The 24332-nt window shown below is 46.6% G+C and overlaps 1 protein-coding gene across 1 annotated transcript in view; it reads right to left on the bottom strand.

The window, feature by feature from the left end:
- Window positions 1-261: 261 nt before the first annotated feature.
- LOC135541232 (endothelin-3-like) overlaps window positions 262-24332 on the bottom strand; it is a gene marked incomplete at its 3' end in the record, with an annotated part of 100769 nt that continues 76698 nt past the window's right edge. The window contains exon 3 of the mRNA XM_064967330.1: window positions 262-379. Within this exon, the coding sequence (XP_064823402.1) occupies window positions 262-379 (118 nt within the window). The remainder of the gene's footprint in view (window positions 380-24332) is intronic.

Raw genomic sequence — 24332 nt, 5'->3', positions numbered from 1 at the left:
GTGTGGTGTGTGGTGTGTGGTGTGTGGTGTGTGGTGTGTGGTGTGTGTGTGTGTGTGTGTGTGTGTGTGTGTGTGTGTGTGTGTGTGTGTGTGTGGTGTGTGGTGTGTGTGTGTGTGTGTGTGTGTGTGTGTGTGTGTGTGTGTGTGTGTGTGTGTGTGTGTGTGTGTGTGTACCAACCTGTCAATGCAGAATGTGCTGCACTCTATGTCTGTCTGCTCTGCACACACACAGCGCTGTGATTCCTTCCCCCCTCCTCCTCTTCCTCCTCCTCCTCCTCCTCCTCCTCCTCCTCCTCCTCCTCCTCCTCCTCCTCTCTCACTGGAGCGACGTACACGCTGGGAGCTTCTGTAGCTGGACATACCGTACGGCACTGTACGCCTACACAAACACACACAGGCAAATCATTAGCATAGGGGTGGCAGGCAGCCTGGCAGTAATGTAGCTGTTAGAGCATTGGGACGGTAACCCAAAAGGTTGCTTGTTTGAATCCCCAAGGTGGAAGATTCTGCTGTTCTGCCACTGAGCGAGGCACTTAGCAACTTCTCTCTGAGTGACGATGACATCGCTTAAGGCCTTCTGCATCTCTCTGATTCAGTTTCAATTGAAAGCATTCAGACTAGGTTCCCCATGTACCGTACTGTACATATCAATAGGTTCCCCATGTCTCGTACCGTACATATCAATAGGTTCCCCATGTCCCGTACCGTACATATCAATAGGTTCCCCATGTCCCGTACCGTACATATCAATAGGTTCCCCATGTACCGTACATATCAATAGGTTCCCCATGTCTCGTACCGTACATATCAATAGGTTCCCCATGTCCCGTACCGTACATATCAATAGGTTCCCCATGTCTCGTACCGTACATATCAATAGGTTCCCCATGTCCCGTACCGTACATATCAATAGGTTCCCCATGTACCGTACCATACATATCAATAGGTTCCCCATGTACCGTACCGTACATATCAATAGGTTCCCCATGTCCCGTACCGTACATATCAATAGGTTCCCCATGTACCGTACCGTACATATCAATAGGTTCCCCATGTACCGTACCGTACATATCAATAGGTTCCCCATGTACCGTACCGTACATATCAATAGGTTCCCCATGTACCGTACCGTACATATCAATAGGTTCCCCATGTACCGTACATATCAATAGGTTCCCCATGTCCCGTACCGTACATATCAATAGGTTCCCCATGTACCGTACCGTACATATCAATAGGTTCCCCATGTCCCGTACCGTACATATCAATAGGTTCCCCATGTACCGTACATATCAATAGGTTCCCCATGTACCGTACCGTACATATCAATAGGTTCCCCATGTACCGTACCGTACATATCAATAGGTTCCCCATGTACCGTACCGTACATATCAATAGGTTCCCCATGTACCGTACCGTACATATCAATAGGTTCCCCATGTCCCGTACCGTATATATCAATAGGTTCCCCATGTCCCGTACCGTACATATCAATAGGTTCCCCATGTACCGTACCGTACATATCAATAGGTTCCCCATGTACCGTACCGTACATATCAATAGGTTCCCCATGTACCGTACCGTACATATCAATAGGTTCCCCATGTACCGTACCATACATATCAATAGGTTCCCCATGTACCGTACCGTACATATCAATAGGTTCCCCATGTACCGTACCGTACATATCAATAGGTTCCCCATGTCTCGTACCGTACATATCAATAGGTTCCCCATGTCCCGTACCGTACATATCAATAGGTTCCCCATGTACCGTACCGTACATATCAATAGGTTCCCCATGTCCCGTGCGTACATATCAATAGGTTCCCCATGTTAACATATCAATAGGTTCCCCATGTACCGTACCGTACATATCAATAGGTTCCCCATGTACCGTACCATACATATCAATAGGTTCCCCATGTACCGTACCGTACATATCAATAGGTTCCTCTTCCAATTGAACAGCTTTATTTAATTTGTTGCTAATCTATTTTTAAATAAATATTAGTATATCTAGAATATCTACAACACACGGGTGGGGGAGAAGAGGAGGATGGAGAGAGGGTGAAGAAGAGGAGGGAGAGAGGGTGAAGAAGAGGAGGGAGAGAGTGTGGAGGAGAGGAGGAGGGAGAGAGGATGGAGGAGAGGAGGAGGGAGAGGAGGAGGAGGGAGAGAGGGTGGAGGAGGGAGAAGAGGAGGGAGAGGAGGAGGATGGAGAGGGAGAGGAGGAGAGAGAGAGGATTGATGAGAGGAGGAGAACGGAGAGCGAGAGGAGTTAGAGAGGGTGAAGGAGGAGGAGAGGAGGAGTGAGAGAGGCTGGAGCAGGAGAGTAAGATGGTGGAGGTTGGAGGTAGAGAGGTGGAGGACGATGAGTAGGAGGGTGGAGGAGGTTGGAGGTGGAAAGTAAAATGCTTCCCAAGTGGCACCCTATTCCCTATATACCTGCACTACTTTTGACCAGAGCCCCATGGCCACTTTAATGACTAGGGTGTCATTAGGGACAAAACCTCTCTGCTTGCTGTACTTCACGTTACAGTCTCTATCATTCAATTCAATTAAATTCAAAGGGCTTTATCGACAGGTGAAGCATATGTTTACATTACCAAAGCAAGGGAAATAGATAATAAAAAAAAGTGAAATAAACAATCAAAAATGATCAGTAAACATTACACAAAGGAATAGAGACATTTCATATGTTATGTTGTGTTTTAGTGTTTTTAAAGATGTGCAAATAGTTCAAGCATGAAACAAAAATAAATAAACATAAAGATGGGTTGTATTTACAATAGTGTTGTTCTTCACTGGTTGCCCTTTTTTCTGGCAACAGGTCACAAACATTACTGCTGTGAAGGAGTGCTAGTATTTATCGACATTGGGTTTGTTTTCTAATTCTTTGTGGGTCTGTGTAATCTGAGGGAAATATGTGCCTCTAATATGGTCATACATTTGGCAGGAGGTTAGGAAGTGCAGCTCAGTTTCCACCTCATTTTGTGGGCAGTGAGCACATAGCCTGTCTTCTCTTGAGAGCCATGTCTGCCTACGGCGTCCTTTCTCAATAGCAAGGCTATGCTCACTGAGTCTGTTCATAGTCAAAGCTTTCCTTAAGTTTGGGTCAGTCACAGTGGTCAGGTATTCTGCCGCTGTGCATTCTCTGATTAGGGCCAAATAGCATTCTAGTTTGCTCTGTTTTTTGGTAAATTCTTTATAATGTGTCAAGTAATTATCTTTTTGTTTTCTCATGATTTGGTCGGGTGTAATTGTGTTGCTGTCCTGGGGCACTGTGGGGTGTGTTTGTGTTTGTGAACAGAGCCCCAGGACCAGCTTGCTTAGGGGACTCTTCTCCAGGTTCATCTCTCTGTAGGTGATGGCTTTGTTATGGAAGGTTTGGGAATCACTTCTTTTTAGGTGGTTGTAGAATTTAGTTTCTCTTCTGGATGTTGATAATTAGTCGGTATCGGTCTAATTCTGATATGCATTATTTGGTGTTTTAGGTTGTACACAGAGGATGTTTTTTACAGATTTATGCATGCAGCGTCTAAATTTGGTGTTTGTCCCATTTTGTGAATTCTTGGTTGGTGAGCGGACCCCAGACCTCATAACCATAAAGGGCAATAGGTTCTATAAATTATTCAAGTATTTTTAGCCAGATCCTAATTGGGATGTCAAATGTTATGTTCCTTTTGATGGCATAGAAGGCCCTTCTTGCCTTGTCTCTCAGATCGATTACAGCTTTCTGGAAGTTACCTGTGGCGCAGATGTTTAGGCCAAGGTATGTATAGTTTGTTGTGTGCTCGAGGGCAACGGTGTCTAGGTGGAATTTGTATATGTGGACCTGGCAACTGGACCTTTTTTGGAACACCATTATTTTTGTCTTACTGAGATTTACTGTCAGGGCCCAGGTCTGACAATCTGTGTAGAAGATCAGGAACCAATACACGCAGTCAGTCAGGAAAGCTAAGGCCAGCTTCTTCAGGCAGAAGTTTGCATCCTGTAGCTCCAACTCCAAAAAGTTCTGGGACACTGTGAAGTCCATGGAGAACAAGAGCACCTCCTCCCAGCTGCCCACTGTACTGAGGCTAGGGAACACGGTCACCACCGACAAATCCATGATTATTGAAAACTTCAACAATCATTTCTCAACGGCTGGCCATGCCTTCCGCCTGGCTACTCCAACCTCGGCCAACAGCTCCGGCCCCCCCGCAGCTCCTCGCCCAAGCCTCTCCAGGTTCTCCTTTACCCAAATCCAGATAGCAGATGTTCTGAAAGAGCTGCAAAACCTGGACCCGTATAAATCAGCTGGGCTTGACAATCTGGACCCTCTATTTCTGAAACTATCCGCCGCCATTGTCGCAACCCCTATTACCAGGCTGTTCAACCTCTCTTTCATATCGTCTGAGATCCCCAAGGATTGGAAAGCTGCCGCAGTCATCCCCCTCTTCAAAGGGGGAGACACCCTGGACCCAAACTGTTACAGACCTATATCCATTCTGCCTTGCCTATCTAAGGTCTTCGAAAGCCAAGTCAACAAACAGGTCACTGACCATCTCGAATCCCACCGTACCTTCTCCGCTATGCAATCTGGTTTCCGAGCCGGTCACGGGTGCACCTCAGCTACACTCAAGGTACTAAACGACATCATAACCGCCATCGATAAAAGACAGTACTGTGCAGCCGTCTTCATCGACCTTGCCAAGGCTTTCGACTCTGTCAATCACCATATTCTTATCGGCAGACTCAGTAGCCTCGGTTTTTCGGATGACTGCCTTGCCTGGTTCACCAATTACTTTGCAGACAGAGTTCAGTGTGTCAAATCGGAGGGCATGCTGTCCGGTCCTCTGGCAGTCTCTATGGGGGTGCCACAGGGTTCAATTCTCGGGCCGACTCTTTTCTCTGTATATATCAATGATGTTGCTCTTGCTGCGGGCGATTCCCTGATCCACCTCTACGCAGACGACACCATTCTATATACTTTCGGCCCGTCATTGGACACTGTGCTATCTAACCTCCAAACGAGCTTCAATGCCATACAACACTCCTTCCGTGGCCTCCAACTGCTCTTAAACGCTAGTAAAACCAAATGCATGCTTTTCAACCGATCGCTGCCTGCACCCGCATGCCCGACTAGCATCACCACACTGGATGGTTCCGACCTTGAATATGTGGACACCTATAAGTACCAAGGTGTCTGGCTAGACTGCAAACTCTCCTTCCAGACCCATATCAAACATCTCCAATCGAAAATTAAATCAAGAGTCGGCTTTCTATTCCGTAACAAAGCCTCCTTCACTCACGCTGCCAAGCTTACCCTAGTAAAAACTGACTATCCTACCGATCCTCGACTTCGGCAATGTCATCTACAAAATTGCTTCCTACACTCTTCTCAGAAAACTGGATGCAGTTTATCACAGTGCCATCCGTTTTGTCACTAAAGCACCTCATACTACCCACCACTGCGACTTGTATGCTCTAGTCGGCTGGCCCTCGCTACATATTCGTCGCAAGACCCACTGGCTCCAGGTCATCTACAAGGCCATGCTAGGTAAAGCTCCGCCTTATCTCAGTTCACTGGTCACGATGGCAACACCCATCCGTAGCACGCGCTCCAGCAGGTGTATCTCACTGATCATCCCTAAAGCCAACACCTCATTCGGCCGCCTTTCGTTCCAGTACTCTGCTGCCTGTGACTGGAACGAATTGCAAAAATCGCTGAAGTTGGAGACCTTTATCTCCCTCACCAACTTCAAACATCAGCTATCTGAGCAGCTAACCGATCGCTGCAGCTGTACATAATCTATTGGTAAATAGCCCACCCATTTTCACCTACCTCATCCCCACAGTTTTTATTCATTTACTTTTCTGCTCTTTTGCACACCAATATCTCTACCTGTACATGATCATCTGATCATTTATCACTCCAGTGTTAATCTGCAATATTGTAATTATTTGCCTACCTCCTCATGCCTTTTGCACACATTGTATATAGACTCCCCTTTTTTTTGTCTACTGTGTTATTGACTTGTTAATTGTTTACTCCATGTGTAACTCTGTGTTGTCTGTTCACACTGCTATGCTTTATCTTGGCCAGGTCGCAGTTGTAAATGAGAACTTGTTCTCAACTAGCCTACCTGGTTAAATAAAGGTGAAATAAAAAATAAAAAAATAAAATCTAGGTGCTGCTGTAGGCCCTCCTTGGTTGGGGACAGAAGCACCAGATCAGCAAACAATAGACTTTTGACTTCAGATTCTAGTAGGGTGAGGCCGGGTGCTGCAGACTGTTCTAGTGACCTTGCCAATTCGTTGATATATATGTTGAAGAGGGTGGGGCTTAAGCTGCATCCCTGTCTCGCCCCACGGCCCTCTGGGAAGAAACGTGTAACCAAACACTTGTTGTTTGTGCACATGGAATTTATCATATGTTTTTCCCCAACACCACTTTGCATGGATTTCTTATAGCCCTCTTAGCCAAATTGGTTCAAAGCTTCTTCTTTCTTTAAATCAACAAAGCACTTTGCCTTTGTTTTCTCTTTGTTTGTTTGTCAATTAGGGTGAATACTTGGTCTGCCGTACGTTCATTTGGTAGTACATTGTTTTCACTAAAGAAATGTAGAAGTCCACTGTTAATGATAATGCAGAGGATTTAACCCAAGGTTGCTGTTTATGTATTTATGTTATTTATCCCACAGTAGTTATCGGGGGCAAATAGATGGAAGCTGTTTTTTCCATACAACTCCACTTTGTGTTGTTTGTTTAGAGTCCAATTTTCCCAGAAGTGGTTAGATTCTATGGATTCTTCAATTATATTGAACTGATTTCTGATGTTCTATTTCTCTCTCTCTCTCTCTCTCGATCTCTCAATCTCTCTCTCTCTCTCGATCTCTCTCGATCTCTCTCGATCTCTCTCTCTCTCTCTCTCTCTCTCTCTCTCTCTCTCTCTCTCTCTCTCTCTCTCTCGGGCTGCAGGCTGGAATGTTGTGATCAAGTCAAGACATTGAGGAGAACTGTTTTTGTTTCACACTAAGAGATTAACAATTACAACATTTTTGGTGTAAGAAGTAAGAGCTGGCTGTCTGATCGGAAAAGTTTTTATTATTTATGAACGTCCTGTTCTGACAGTAGACACCCTATACCCTCTTTAGTACATTACTATGGGCCCTGGTTGAAAGTAGTGCACTCTATAGGGAATATGGTGCAATTTCGAACAATGCCCTAGTTGTAAGGATCTAATGAGAGGCCCCATTACTGGAACTAATAGCTGCTGAGTGGATCTGAGTAGATCTGAGTGGATCTGAGTGGATCTGAGTGGATCTGAGTGGATCTGAGTGGATCTGAGTGGATCTGAGTTTTGCTGAGTGGCGCTGAGAGGTGCTGAGAGGAGCTGAACGGATCTGAGTGGAGCTGAGTTTAGCTGAGTTTAGCTGAGCGGAGCTCAGTGGAGCTGAGAGGTGCTGAGAGGTGCTGAGAGGTGCTGAGTGGAGCTGAGTGGAGCTGAGTGGATCTGAGTTTAGCTGAGTGGAGCTGAGTGGAGCTGAATGGATCTGAGAGGAGCTGAGTGGAGCTGAGTGGAGCTGAGTGGAGCTGAGAGGAGCTGAGTGGAGCTGAGTGGAGCTGAGTGGAGCTGAGAGGAGCTGAGTGGAGCTGAGTGGATCTGAGTGAAGCTGAGTGGAGCTGAGAGGTGCTGAGAGGATCTGAGTGCATCTGAGTTTAGCTGAGTGGAGCTGAGTGGAGCTGAATGGATCTGAGAGGAGCTGAGTGGAGCTGAATGGATCTGAGTGGATCTGAGTGGAGCTGAGTGGAGCTGAGAGGAGCTGAGCTGAGTGGAGCTGAGAGGTGCTGAATGGAGCTGAGTGGATCTGTGTGGATCTGAGCGGAGCTAAGAGGATCTAAGTGGAGCTGAGAGGAGCTGAGCTGAGTGGAGCTGAGAGGAGTTGAGCTGAGTGGAGCTGAGAGGATCTGAGTGGAGCTGAATGGATCTGAGTGGATCTGAGTGGAGCTGAGAGGAGCTGAGCTGAGTGGAGCTGAGAGGTGCTGAATGGAGCTGAGTGGAGCTGAGAGGTGCTGAAAGGAGCTGAGTGGAGCTGAGTGGAGCTGAGTGGATCTGAGTGGAGCTGAGTGGAGCTGAATGGATCTGAGTGGATCTGAGAAGTGCTGAGCGGAGCTGAATGGATCTGAGAGTCACTGAATGGATCTGAGTGGAGCTGAATGGATCTGAGAGCTGAATGGATCTGAGAGGAGCTGAATGGATCTGAGAGGAGCTGAATGGATCTGAGAGCTGAATGGATCTGAGAGGAGCTGAATGGATCTGAGAGCTGAATGGATCTGAGAGCTGAATGGATCTGAGAGCTGAATGGATCTGAGAGCTGAATGGATCTGAATGGATCTGAATGGATCTGAGAGGAGCTGAGAGCTGAATGGATCTGAGAGGAGAGATGTGTAGAGAGGTGAAACTTTGCATACTGTTGAATCATAGCATCATTCACCAAATAATTTCCCGTCACAAACTCGGATTACTCCTGCGCCACAAACTGTTGCGTCAGCCTATTTTCTTCATAAGTGTTTGTGTGAACACCTGCTACCAAATAGCCAACTACCTAGCTAGGTTTCAATGGAGGCCGTTTCGCCTGGAATAGCTAATGAACGTTTCCAGCGCTGTAGAAGCTGTGTTTATTACTCCAGTGTCCGGGACATTATTGACAATCCGGAGATCCAATGCGGCAATTGTTTGCTCGTGGAGGATTACAGGAATGAGGTGGCTAGATGATTGTTGACTACAGGAAAAGGAGGGCCGCGCACGCCCCCATTCTCATCGACGGGGCTGTTGGGGAGCAGGTCGAGAGCTTCAAGTACCTTGGTGTCCAAATCAACAACAAACTAACATGGTCCAAGAACAACAAGACAGTCATGAAAAGTGCATGACAACACCTATTCCCCATTAGGAGAAAAGATTTGGCATCCTCAAAATGTTTTACAGCTGCACCTTCGAGAGCATCACCGCCCGGTATGGCAACTGCTCGGCCTCCGACCACGAGGCACTACAGTGGGTAATGCATACGACCCAGTACATTACTGGGGCCAAGCATGCTGCCATCCAGGACCTCTATACCAGGCGGTGTCAGAGGAAGGTCCTAAAGATTGTCAAAGACTCCAGCCACCCTAGTCATAGACTGTTCTCTCTGCTACCGCACGGCAAGCAGAACCGGCGCGCGCAGTCTAGGACCAAGAGGCTTCTAAAACAGCTTCTACCCCCAAGCCATAACACTCCTGAACCTCTAATAAAATGGCTACACAGACTATTTTCATTGACCCCCACACGCCCCATCGTTTATGCCACTGGTACTCTCTGTTATTATCTATGCATAGTAATTTTAATAACTCTACCTACATGAACATATTACCTCAATTGCCTCAACTAATCGGTGCCCCTGCACATTGACTCAGTACCGGTACACCCTGTATATAGCCTCCACATTGACTCTGTACCGGTACCACCTGTATATAGCCTCCACATTGACTCTGTACCGGTACCCCTGTATATAGCCTCCACATTGACTCTGTACCGGTACCCCCTGTATATAGTCTCCACATTGACTCTGTACCGGTACCCCCTGTATATAGCCTCCACACTGACTCTGTACCTGTACCCCCTGTATATAGCCTCCACATTGACTCTGTACCGGTACCCCCTGTATATAGCCTCCACATTGACTCGGTACCGGTACCCCCTGTATATAGCCTCCACATTGACTCTGTACCGGTACCCCTGTATATAGCTTCCACATTGACACTGTATCGGTACCCCTGTATATAGCCTCCACATTGACTCTGTACCGGTACCCCCTGTATATAGCCTCCACATTGACTCTGTACCGGTACCCCCTGTATATAGCCTCCACATTGACTCTGTACCGGTACCCCCTGTATATAGCCTCCACATTGACTCGGTACCGGTACCCCCTGAATATAGTCTCGCTGTTGTTATTTTACTGCTGCTCTTTAATTATTTGTTCCTTTTATTTCTTATTATTCATATATATTTTAAACTGTATTGTTGGTTAGGGGCTTGTATGTAAGCATTTCACTGTGAGGTCTACACTTGTTGTATTCGGCACATGTGACTAATAAAATATGATTTGATTTGATTTATCCTTAGCAAGCTAATTTTAATAATTTGTGAATTTATGGGGAAAAAGCAAATTCGAACTCTCTCTTATGACCGAACGCCGATCGGGCCTGATGGATGTTTCCTCACCCTGTCCCTGTCTGAATGGCCTGTGCTACCTGGAACTAGCCTACCTACGAAGTCGTCTCCATCTGCTTCTCCTCCTCCATCTTGTAGTGGAGTAGAAAAAGAACAACAAGAGGTTTATTCCAAACAATGCAAAGTCGTGGAAACTGAAGGCGCCGGCATACTGCAAAGAAGACTGGTTCAGATTCACATGAGGAATAGCTTACTGCCCTGGTGCCTGATCTACCTGCACCTTCATCTCTGGGACTGCCTGTGTCTGCGATGGCGGCGCTGACTCCAACTACGCTGACTCCAACTACGCGGACTCCAACTACGCTGACTCCAACTACGCTGACTCCAACTACGCGGACTCCAACTACGCGGACTCCAACGACGCTGACTCCAACTACGCTGACTCCAACTACGCTGACTCCAACTACGCGGACTCCAACTACGCTGACTCCAACTACGCTGACTCCAACTACGCTGACTCCAACTACGCGGACTCCAACTACGCTGACTCCAACTACGCTGACTCCAACTACGCTGACTCCAACTACGCTGACTCCAACTACGCGGACTCCAACTACGCGGACTCCAACTACGCTGACTCCAACTACGCTGACTCCAACTACGCTGACTCCAACTACGCTGACTCCAACTACGCGGACTCCAACTACGCTGACTCCAACTACGCTGACTCCAACTACGCGGACTCCAACTACGCTGACTCCAACTACGCTGACTCCAACTACGCGGACTCCAACTACGCTGACTCCAACTACGCCGACTCCAACTACGCCGACTCCAACTACGCCGACTCCAACTACGCCGACTCCAACTACGCCGACTCCAACTACGCAGACTCCAACTACGCTGACTCCAACTACGCGGACTCCAACTACGCGGACTCCAACTACGCTGAGTCCAACTACGCTGAGTCCAACTACGCTGACTCCAACTACGCTGACTCCAACTACGCTGACTCCAACTACGCAGACTCCAACTACGCTGACTCCAACTACGTGGACTCCAACTACGCTGACTCCAACTACGCTGACTCCAACTACGCTGACTCCAACTACGCTGACTCCAACTACGCTGACTCCAACTACGCGGACTCCAACTACGCGGACTCCAACTACGCTGACTCCAACTACGCTGACTCCAACTACGCGGACTCCAACTATGCGGACTCCAACTACGCTGACTCCAACTACGCTGACTCCAGCAGTGGCTTAGAGTTCGGCTCCTTTCCCTCTATCTGGACCTGAATGGGCGCTGCCTGCTGTGGGATGAACAGATCAGTGGGAGCAATGGGCCTTTATCTGCTTCTCCTGGTCCCATGAAAGGTTCCGTGAATTGTGTGAGGGTTAGGGTTAGGCAGATTGCTCTATCCCCTTCTCCGGTTTTTCAGCGGTGAGAAATATTTCAGTTCCTGGAGCACAGGTACAGGACATCAATAAGCTGTTCCCTAACATTTTAAACCAGCATCAGGAAATTGAGTCTATCATAGTTAATGTGGGATTCAATGACATTATGAAGGGCAGCTCAGAACAGCTGAAGATGGATTTGAAAGAACTGATTGGTTCTCTGCTTGACACCAACAAACACCCCATAATATCTGTCCCTCTGCCCTCCCTAAATCGTGGCATTGAACAGTTCAGCAGACCTTTTGCCCTCCATAACCTACGAGACGATTGCAGTTCTGTGGGTGTAACATTTATTGACAATGTTGATACCTTCTGGAAACAAAGCTTGTTTTATAAGGATGAATTGATCCACCCAAATCATTTGGGCTCCTGGATCCTTTCACAGCATTATAGAGACAATGACTTATCAATGACCCAAGCCCAGCTCAGTTAATACCTACCATTGTGCCGCAGATTTGTCATAGCGCTTCAGCAAATATACATGATCTCAGGTGTGCTGGAAGACAGAGTAAGTAACCTAATTGATGTCCCTTTAACTGCGCTGAATACCTATTTTGATACTACAGCTATTGTATGCAGTAATCATGAGCCAATGAACCAGAGTTATACTGTTAGCACTGTGTGCCCTAGTAGGACGTTCAACTCACCCTGCACTAACATCAATAACAATATCAACTCACCCTGCACTAACATCAATAACAATATCAACTCACCCTGCACTAACATCAATAACAATATCAGCTCACCCTGCACTAACATCAATAACAATATCAGCTCACCCTGCACTAACATCAATAACAATATCAACTCACCCTGCACTAACATCAATAACAATATCAACTCACCCTGCACTAACATCAATAACAATATCAACTCACCCTGCACTAACATCAATAACAATATCAACTCACCCTGCACTAACATCAATAACAATATCAACTCACCCTGCACTAACATCAATAACAATATCAACTCACCCTGCACTAACATCAATAACAATATCAGCTCACCCTGCACTAACATCAATAACAATATCAGCTCACCCTGCACTAACATCAATAACAATATCAACTCACCCTGCACTAACATCAATAACAATATCAGCTCACCCTGCACTAACATCTAACATCAATAACAATATCAACTCACCCTGCACTAACATCAATAACAATATCAACTCACCCTGCACTAACATCAATAACAATATCAACTCACCCTGCACTAACATCAATAACAATATCAACTCACCCTGCACTAACATCAATAACAATATCAACTCACCCTGCACTAACATCAATAACAATATCAACTCACCCTGCACTAACATCAATAACAATATCAACTCACCCTGCACTAACATCAATAACAATATCAACTCACCCTGCACTAACATCAATAACAATATCAACTCACCCTGCACTAACATCAATAACAATATCAACTCACCCTGCACTAACATCAATAACAATATCAACTCACCCTGCACTAACATCAATAACAATATCAACTCACCCTGCACTAACATCAATAACAATATCAACTCACCCTGCACTAACATCAATAACATGAGCATGTCTACTTCTGCTGAGCCTCCCAGTAAAGTCATGAAAACAACTAACCATCCCAGAAAAGTGCTAAAAATAGCCCACGTAAACATATGTAAAATATTGTGAAATGTAGCTTAAAAGTGGCCTTTACAATGAAGCCAAACCTCTCTCTAACTGGTCTCAAGCTGGTCAATACAGCAGAGCTACACCTCACTCTAACTGGTCTGAAGCTGGTCAATACAGTAGAGCTACACCTCACTCTAACTGGTCTGAAGCTGGTCTATACAGTAGAGCTACACCTCTCTAACTGGTCTGAAGCTGGTCTATACAGTAGAGCTACACCTCACTCTAACTGGTCTGAAGCTGGTCTATACAGTAGAGCTACACCTCTCTAACTGGTCTGAAGCTGGTCTATACAGTAGAGCTACACCTCTCTCTAACTGGTCTGAAGCTGGTCTATACAGTAGAGCTACACCTCTCTCTAACTGGTCTGAAGCTGGTCTATACAGTAGAGCTACACCTCTCTCTAACTGGTCTGAAGCTTGTCTATACAGTAGAGCTACACCTCTCTAACTGGTCTGAAGCTGGTCTATACAGTAGAGCTACACCTCTCTCTAACTGGTCTGAAGCTGGTCTATACAGTAGAGCTACACCTCTCTCTAACTGGCCTGAAGCTGGTCTATACAGTAGAGCTACACCTCTCTCTAACTGGTCTGAAGGTGGTCTATACAGTAGAGCTACACCTCACTCTAACTGGTCTGAAGCTGGTCTATACAGTAGAGCTACACCTCTCTAACTGGTCTGAAGCTGGTCTATACAGTAGAGCTACACCTCTCTAACTGGTCTGAAGCTGGTCTATACAGTAGAGCTACACATTTACATTACATTTACATTTAAGTCATTTGGCAGACGCTCTTATCCAGAGCGACTTACAAATTGGTGAATTCACCTTATGACATCCACCTCTCTAACTGGTCTGAAGCTGGTCTATACAGTAGAGCTACACCTCTCTCTAACTGGTCTGAAGCTGGTCTATACAGTAGAGCTACACCTCTCTCAAACTGGTCTCAAGCTGGTCAATACAGCAGAGCTACACCTCTCTCTAACTGGTCTGAAGCTGGTCAATACAGTAGAGCTACACCTCTCTCTAACTGGTCTGAAGCTGGCCTTTACAGCAGAGCTACACCTCTCTAACTGGTCTGAAGCTGGTCAATACAGTAGAGCTACACCTCTCTCTAACTGGTTTGAAGCTGGTCTTTACAGTAGAGCTACACCTCTCTAACTGGTCTGAAGCTGGTCTATACAGCAGAGCTACACCTCTCTAACTGGTCTGAAGCTGGTCTATACAGTAGAGCTACACCTCTCTAACTGGTCTGAAGCTGGTCTATACAGTAGAGCTACACCTCTCTCTAACTGGTCTGAAGCTGGTCTATACAGTAGAGATACACCTCTCTCTAACTGGTCTGAAGCTGGTCTATACAGTAGAGCTACACCTCTCTCTAACTGGTCTGAAGGTGGTCTATACAGTAGAGCTACACCTCTCTCTAACTGGTCTGAAGCTGGTCTTTACAGCAGAGCTACACCTCTCTCTAACTGGTCTGAAGCTGGTCTATACAGTAGAGCTACACCTCTCTCTAACTGGTCTGAAGGTGGTCTATACAGTAGAGCTACACCTCTCTCTAACTGGTCTGAAGCTGGTCAATACAGTAGAGCTACACCTCTCTAACTGGTCTGTGGCTGGTCTATACAGTAGAGCTACACCTCTCTATAACTGGTCTGAAGCTGGTCTATACAGTAGAGCTACACCTCTCTCTAACTGGTCTGAAGCTGGTCTATACAGTAGAGCTACACCTCTCTCTAACTGGTCTGAAGCTGGTCTTTACAGCAGAGCTACACCTCTCTCTAACTGGTCTGAAGCTGGTCTATACAGTAGAGCTACACCTCTCTCTAACTGGTCTGAAGCTGGTCTTTACAGCAGAGCTACACCTCTCTCTAACTGGTCTGAGGCTGGTCTATACAGTAGAGCTACACCTCTCTATAACTGGTCTGAAGCTGGTCAATACAGTAGAGCTACACCTCTCTCTAACTGGTCTGAAGCTGGTCTATACAGTAGAGCTACACCTCTCTCTAACTGGTCTGAAGCTGGTCTATACAGTAGAGCTACACCTCTCTCTAACTAGTCTGAAGCTGGTCTATACAGTAGAGCTACACCTCTCTATAACTGGTCTGAAGCTGGTCTATACAGTAGAGCTACACCTCTCTCTAACTGGTGTTTTGCTGGTCAATACAGTAGAGCTACACCTCTCTCTAACTGGTCTGAAGCTGGTCTATACAGTAGAGCTACACCTCACTCTAACTGGTCTGAAGCTGGTCTATACAGTAGAGCTACACCTCTCTCTAACTAGTCTGAAGCTGGTCTATACAGTAGAGCTACACCTCTCTCTAACTGGTCTGAAGCTGGTCTATACAGTAGAGCTACACCTCTCTCTAACTAGTCTGAAGCTGGTCTATACAGTAGAGCTACACCTCTCTATAACTGGTCTGAAGCTGGTCTATACAGTAGAGCTACACCTCTCTCTAACTGGTCTTTTGCTGGTCAATACAGTAGAGCTACACCTCTCTCTAACTGGTCTGAAGCTGGTCTATACAGTAGAGCTACACCTCTCTCTAACTGGTCTGAAGCTGGTCTATACAGTAGAGCTACACCTCTCTCTAACTGGTCTGAAGCTGGTCTATACAGTAGAGCTACACCTCTCTAACTGGTCTGAAGCTGGTCAATACAGTAGAGCTACACTCTCTCTAACTGGTCTGAAGCTGGTCTATACAGTAGAGCTACACCTCTCTCTAACTGGTCTGAAGCTGGTCTATACAGTAGAGCTACACCTCTCTCTAACTGGTCTGAAGCTGGTCTATACAGTAGAGCTACACCTCTCTCTAACTGGTCTGAAGCTGGTCAATACAGTAGAGCTACACCTCTCTCTAACTGGTCTGATGCTGGTCAATACAGTAGAGCTACACCTCTCTCTAACTGGTCTGAAGCTGGTCTATACAGTAGAGCTACACCTCTCTCTAACTGGTCTGATGCTGGTCAATACAGTAGAGCTACACCTCTCTCTAACTGGTCTGAAGCTGGTCTATACAGTAGAGCTACACCTCTCTCTAACTGGTCTGAAGCTGGTCTATACAGTAGAGCTACACCTCTAGCTAACTGGTCTGAAGCTGGTCTATACAGTAGAGCTACACCTCTCTCTAACTGGTCTGAAGCTGGTCTATACAGTAGAGCTACACCTCTCTCTAACTGGTCTGAAGCTGGTCTATACAGTAGAGCTACACCTCTCTCTAACTGGTCTGAAGCTGGTCAATACAGTAGAGCTACACCTCTCTCTAACTGGTCTGAAGCTGGTCTATACAGTAGAGCTACACCTCTCTAACTGGTCTGAAGCTGGTCTATACAGTAGAGCTACACCTCTCTCTAACTGGTCTGAAGCTGGTCTATACAGTAGAGCTACACCTCTCTAACTGGTCTGAAGCTGGTCTATACAGTAGAGCTGCACCTCTCTCTAACTGGTCTGAAGCTGGTCTATACAGTAGAGCTACACCTCTCTCTAACTGGTCTGAAGGTGGTCTATACAGTAGAGCTACACCTCTCTCTAACTGGTCTGAAGCTGGTCTATACAGTAGAGCTACACCTCTCTCTAACTGGTCTGAAGGTGGTCTATACAGTAGAGCTACACCTCTCTCTAACTGGTCTGAAGCTGGTCAATACAGTAGAGCTACACCTCACTCTAACTGGTCTGAAGCTGGTCAATACAGTAGAGCTACACCTCTCTCTAACTGGTCTGAAGCTGGTCTATACAGTAGAGCTACACCTCTCTCTAACTGGTCTGAGGCTGGTCTATACAGTAGAGCTGCACCTCTCTCTAACTGGTCTGAAGCTGGTCTATACAGTAGAGCTACACCTCTCTCTAACTGGTCTGAAGCTGGTCTATACAGTAGAGCTACACCTCTCTCTAACTGGTCTGAAGCTGGTCAATACAGTAGAGCTACACATCTCTCTAACTGGTCTGAAGCTGGTCTATACAGTAGAGCTACACCTCTCTCTAACTGGTCTGAAGCTGGTCTATACAGTAGAGCTACACCTCTCTCTAACTGGTCTGAAGGTGGTCAATACAGTAGAGCTACACCTCTCTCTAACTGGTCTGAAGCTGGTCTATACAGTAGAGCTACACCTCTCTCTAACTGGTCTGAAGCTGGTCTATACAGTAGAGCTACACCTCACTCTAACTGGTCTGAAGCTGGTCAATACAGTAGAGCTACACCTCTCTCTAACTGGTCTGAAGCTGGTCTATACAGTAGAGCTACACCTCTCTCTAACTGGTCTGAAGCTGGTCTATACAGTAGAGCTACACCTCTCTCTAACTGGTCTGAAGGTGGTCTATACAGTAGAGCTACACCTCTCTCTAACTGGTCTGAAGCTGGTCTATACAGTAGAGCTACACCTCTCTCTAACTGGTCTGAAGCTGGTCTATACAGTAGAGCTACACCTCTATAACTGGTCTGAAGCTGGTCTATACAGTAGAGCTACACCTCTAAATGGTCCATAATTTGGCCATGTTTTTGGTGAGAAAGTCTTAGTAGGCCCATTGTATATATAGCTATTGATTTGTGTGTTTCTCAAGATTGGACAGTTGGGCACTAAAGCTAGCATACATTGGTCCAACATCAGCAGCATTGTAGCGGATCCAGTCCAACGAGGCTGCTAACCAACCTACCCGTTTAGTGCTGCACACAATTTCAACACAACGCTAGTTAGCTACTTACTGTAGTAGCGCTAATGCTAACATTATTATGAGTTTTGATGAAGCAGCTGTCATTGCAGTAGCCTCCCTCGCTGTGCTCAGCTGACCCAACAATACAATAGGAAGTCACTTTTTAGATAGAAACATGGAAACATAGAAACATGATGTTAGGACTGATGTCTGACAGCAGTCCCTCCTAATGGTGGCTCTGCCTTAATAGATTATAATTCAATTGGGCTTATATAGTCCTGTTTCAGTGTATGAAGTGGGTAACCTGTAAAAATGAGTGATCTGTACAAGTGGGTCATTTGGACAAGTGGGCACAGGTGTGAGGTGTGAAAAGGAAATTTTGTTTTTATTGCATATCCTACTCCCCCTGAGACGTCCTCAGGGGGATAGGCTCACAGTCAGGGGATCTGCCATTATTGACCGTAGCAATTATGGTTAATTGCCTTGCTCAAGGGCAGAACTACAGATTTTTTACAACATAACTCATGGTGTCTTTCATATGAAGATGTCTGCAGGGTAGGACTGAACAGCGTTAACTACAGTAGGCCCTGTCACATACCAGGGATGAAACAGCCCTGAGAATGTGTACAGACTGGCAACTGGCTGATCCATAACTATCAAAGGCTGAGCTCTACATATATATGATCGAAGGAGAGGAAAGAGAGGAGATACGGAGAGATGGAGAGAGAGAGGAGGCAGGTCCATATGTCAGCAAATCTAGGCTCTGGAGCACGAGAACAACTCAGGAGGAGAATAAGAGAGAGAGGAGGAGAGAGAGAGAAGGAGAGGGAGAGGAGGAGAGAGAGAAGGAGAGGGAGAGGAGGAGAGAGAGAAGGAGAGGGAGAGGAGGAGAGAGAGAGAAGGAGAGGGAGAGGAGGAGAGAGAGAGGAGAGGGAGAGGAGGAGAGAGAGAGAAGGAGAGGGAGAGGAGGAGAGAGAGAAGGAGAGGGAGAGGAGGAGAGAGAGAGAAGGAGAGAGGGAGGAAGAGAGGGAGAGATGAAAATAGAGTGAAATAGAGGGAGAGAAGGAGAGGAGAGGGAGGAGGAGGGAAAGAAGAGAGAGAGGAAATGTAGAGAAGCAGAGCAAGAGGTGAGAGGAAGAGACAGAGGGAGAGAAGGAGAGGGAGAGAAGAAGAGAGAGCGGAGGAGAGGGAGAGGAGAGGGGGAGAAGAAGAGAGAGAAAGAAGTAGAGGGAGAGATTGAGAGGGAGAGAAGGAGAGGGAGAGAAGGAGAGGGAGAGAAGGAGAAGGATGGAAGAAGACAGAGAAAGAAGTAGAGGGAGAGAAGAAGTGGGAAAGGAGGATAGAAGAAGAGGGAATGAAGGATAGGGAGAGAAGGATAGGGAGTGAAGGATAGGGAGTGAAGGATAGGGAGTGAAGGATAGGGAGACAAGCGTAGGGAGCGAAGGATAGGGAGAGTAGGATAGGGAGAGAAGGATAGGGAGAGTAGGATAGGGAGAGAAGGATAGGGAGAGTAGGATAGGGAGAGAATGGTAGGGACTGAAGAATAGGGAGTGAAGGATTGGGAGAGAAGAAGAGAGAGAGAGAAGAAGAGGGAGAGAAGAAGAGAGAGAGAGAAGAAGAGAGAGAGAGAAGAAGAGAGAGAGAAGAAGAGGGAGAGAGAAGGCAAGGGAGAGAAGAAGAGAGAGAGAGAAGAAGAGGTAGAGATAAAGAGAGAGAGAGAGAAGGAGAGGGAGAGAAGAAGAGAGAGAGAGAAGGAGAGAGAGAGAAGAAGAGGGAAAGAGAAGAACAGGGAGAGAAGAAGGGAGAGAGAAGGAGAGGGAGAGAAGAAGAGAGAGAGAAGAAGAGAGAGAGAGAAGGATAGGGAGAGAATAAGAGAGGGAGAGAAGAAGAGAGAGAGAGAAGGAGAGGGAGAGTGAAGGAGAGGGAGAGAGAAGGAGAGGGAGAGAAGAAGAGAGAGAGAGAAGAAGAGGGGTAGAAGAAGAGAGAGAGAGAAGAAGAGGGAGAGAAGAAGAGAGAGAGAGAGAAGAAGAGGTAGCGAAGAAGAGAGAGAGAGAGAAGAGAGAGGGAGAAGAAGAGGGAGAGAGAAGAAGAGGGCGAGAAGAAGAGAGAGAGAGAAGGAGGGAGAGAAGGATAGGGAGAGAAGAAGAGAGAGGGAGAAGAAGAGGGAGAGAGAAGAAGAGGGAGAGAAGAAGAGAGAGAGAAGGAGGGAGAGAAGGATAGGGAGAGAAGAAGAGAGAGGGAGAAGAAGAGGGAGAGAGAAGAAGAGGGAGAGAAGAAGAGAGAGAGAGAAGGAGGGAGAGAAGGATAGGGAGAGAGAAGGAAATAGAGAAGGAGAGAGAGAAGGATAGGGAGAGAAGAAGAGAGAGGGAGAATATGAGAGAAGGAAGATGAGGGAGAGGAGGGGAGGGAGAACATGAGAGAAATATGATGAGGGACAGGAGGAGAGGGAGAGATGAGAGAGGTAAGGAGAGGAGCATAGGGAGTGGAGAGAGGAAGAGACCGAGGGAGAGAAGGAGAGGGAGAAGAAGAAAGAGAAGAAGAGGGAGAGGGAGAGGAGAGGGGGAGAGGGAGAGAGGGCACGACAAAACCTATTCCCCCTCAAGGGACTGAAAATATTTGGCATGGGTCCTCAGATCCTCAAAAGGTTCTACAGCTGCACCATCGAGAGCACTGGTTGCATCACTGCCTTGTATGGTAACTGCTCATCCTCTGACCTCAAGGAACTACAGAGGGTAGTGCGTAGTGCCCAGTACATCAGTGGGGCTTCCTGCCATCCAGGACCTCTATACCAGGCAGAGTCAGAGGAAGGCCCTAAAAATGATCAAAGACTCCAGCCACCCCAGTCATAGACTGTTCTCTCTACTACCACATGGCAAGCGGTACCGGAGTGCCAAGTCTTGGACAAAAAGGCTTCTCAACAGATTCTACCCCCAAGTCATTAGACTCCTGAACATCTCATCAAATGGCTACCCAGACTATTTGCATTGCCCCCCCCCCCACGCTGCTGCTTCTCTCTGTTCTTAACTATTATCTATGCTTAGCCACTTTAATAACTCTAACTACATGTACACAATTATCTCAATTACCTCGACACCGGTGCCCCCGCACGTTGACACATTGTCTCTGTACCGGTACCCCCTGTATATAGCCTACACATTGACTCTGTACCGGTACCCCCTGTATATAGCCTCCACATTGACTCTGTACCGGTACCCCCTGTATATAGCCTCCACATTGACTCTTTACCGGTACCCCCTGTATATAGTCTCCACATTGACTCTGTACCGTAATACCCTGTATATAGCCTCCACATTGACTCTGTACCGTAATACCCTGTATATAGCCTCCACATTGACTCTGTACCGGTACCCCCTGTATATAGCCTCCACATTGACTCTGTACCGGTACCCCCTGTATATAGCCTCCACATTGACTCTGTACCGGTACCCCCTGTATATAGCCTCCACATTGACTCTGTACCCCCTGTATATAGCCTCCACATTGACTCTGTACCGGTACCCCCTGTATATAGCCTCCACATTGACTCTGTACCGGTACCCCCTGTATATAGCCTCCACATTGACTCTGTACCGGTACCCCCTGTATATAGCCTCCACATTGACTCTGTACCCCCTGTATATAACCTCCACACTAACTTGGTACCGGTACCCCCTGTATATAGCCTCCACATTGACTCTGTACCGGTACCCCCTGTATATAGCCTACACATTGACTCTGTACCGGTACCCCCTGTATATAGCCTACACATTGACTCTGTACCGGTACCCCCTGTATATAGTCTCCACATTGACTCTGTACTGGTACCCCCTGTATATAGCCTCCACATTGACTCTGTACTGGTACCCCCTGTATATAGCCTCCACATTGACTCTGTACCGGTGCCCCCTGTATATAGCCTCCACATTGACTCTGACCCACATTGTTGATTAAGTGCTTGTAAGTAAGCTCTAACTCCAACATTTTTTTGGGAGGCTATAAAGTCCATAGAGAATAAGAGCACCTCCTCCCAGCTGCCCATTGCTCTGAGGCTAGGAAACACTGTCACCACCGATAAATCCACTATAATTGAGAATTTCAATAAGCATTTCTCTACAGCTGGCCATGCCTTCCACCTGGCTACTCCTACCCCGGTCAACAACTCTGCACCCCCCGCAGCAACTTGCCCAAGCCTCCCCCATTTCTCCTTCACCCAAATCCTGATAGCTGATCTTCTGAAAGAGGGACAAAATCTGGACCCCTACAAATCAGCCGGTCTAGACAATCTGGACCCTTTCTTTCTAAAATTATCTGCCGAAATTGTTGCAACACCTATTACTAGCCTGTTCATCCTCTCTTTCGTCACGGGTGCACCTCAGCCACACTCAAGGTTTTAAACGACACCATAACCGCCATCGATAAGAGACATTACTGTGCAGCCGTCTTCATCGACCTGGCCAAGGCTTTCGACTCTGTCAATCAGCACATTGTTATTGCCAGACTCGACAGCCTTGGTTTCTCAAATGACTGCCTCGCCTGGTTCAACAACTACTTCTCAGATAGAGTTCAGTGTGTCAAATAGGAGGGCCTGTTGTCCAGACCTCTGGCAGTCTCTATGGGGGTGCCACAGGGTTCAATTCTCCGGCCGACTCTCTTCTCTCATATATTTCAATGATGTCGCTCTTGCTGCTGGTGATTCTCTGATCGACCTCTACGCAGACAACACCATTCTGTGTACATCTGGCCCTTCTTTGGACACTTTGTTAACTAACCTCCAGACGAGCTTCAATGCCAGACAACTCTCCTTCCGTGGCCTCCAACTGCTCTTCAACCGATCACTGTCCGCACCTGCTCGCCCGTCCAGCGTCACTACTCTGGACGGCTCTGACTTAGAATACGTGGACAACTACAAATACCTAGGTGTCTGGTTAGACTGTAAAAACTCTCCATCCAGACACACATTAAGGATCTCCAATCCAAAATTAAATCTAGAATTGACTTCCTATATCTCAACAAAGCATCCTTCACTCATGCTGCCAAACATACCCTCGTAAAACTGACCATCCTACCGATCCTTGACTTCGGTGATGTCATCTATAAAATAGCCTCCAACACTTTACTCAACAAACTGGATGCAGTTTATCACAGTGCCATCCGTTTTGTCACCAAAGCCCTTTACACTACCCACCATTGCGGCCTGTATGTTCTCGTTGGTTGGCCCTCGCTTCATACTCGTAGCCAAACCCATTGGCTACAAGTTATTTACAAGTCTTTGCTAGGTAAAGCCCCACCTTATCTCAGCTCAGTGGTCACCATAGCAGCACCCACTCGTAGCACGCGCTCCAGCAGGTATATCTCACTGGTCACCCCCAAAGCCAATTCCTCCTTTGGTCGTCTTTCCTTTTAGTTCTCTGCTGCCAATGACTGGAACGAACTGCAAAATCTCTGAAGCTGGAGACTCACATCTCCCTCGCTAGCTTTAAGCACCAGCTGTCAGAGCAGCTCACAGATCACTGCACCTGTACATAGCCCATCTGTAAACAGCCCATCCAACTACCTCATCCCCATACTGTATTTATTTATTTATCTTGCTCCTTTGCACCCCAGTATCTCTACTTGCACATTCATCTTCTGCACATCTACCATTCCAGTGTTTAATTGCTATATTGTAATTACTTTGCCACCATGGCCTATTTATGGCCTTAACTCCCTTATCTTACCTCATTTACACTCACTGTATATAGACTTTTTGTTTTCTTTTGTTCTATTGTATTATTGACTGTATGTTTCTTTTATTCCATGTGTAACTCTGTGTTGTTGTTTGTGTCGCACTGCTTTGCTCTATCTTGGCCAGGTCACAGTTGTAAATGAGAACTTGTTCTCAACTGGCCTACCCGGTTAAATAAAGGTGTTCTCAACTGGCCTACCTGGTTAAATAAAGGTGTTCTCAACTAGCCTCCCTGGTTAAATAAAGGTGTTCTCAACTAGCCTCCCTGGTTAAATAAAGGTGTTATTAACTAGCCTCCCTGGTTAAATAAAGGTGTTCTCAACTAGCCTCCCTGGTTAAATAAAGGTGTTCTCAACTAGCCTCCCTGGTTAAATAAAGGTGTTCTCAACTGGCCTACCTGGTTAAATAAAGGTGTTCTCAACTAGCCTACCTGGTTAAATAAAGGTGAAATAAAAGAATAAAAAGAGAGAGAGAGAAGTTTGAAACGGAGTGACTTGACACAACATTGGCCAAACAAGATGTTAAATGTTTCCAATCTTCAGTTCGTCCATGTATACGGGTAAGAGTCTAGCTACATTGTCAGATATAAGTTTCTAATATTGTCAGTAAGTCGTTTGTATTGCAAGTTAA

The sequence above is a fragment of the Oncorhynchus masou genome, chromosome 6, assembly GCF_036934945.1.
Source record: "Oncorhynchus masou masou isolate Uvic2021 chromosome 6, UVic_Omas_1.1, whole genome shotgun sequence".
NCBI classification, from domain to species: Eukaryota; Metazoa; Chordata; class Actinopteri; order Salmoniformes; family Salmonidae; genus Oncorhynchus; species Oncorhynchus masou.
The sequence above is the reverse complement of the archived record's forward strand: the minus strand, read 5'-3'. Positions and strand labels throughout refer to the sequence as shown.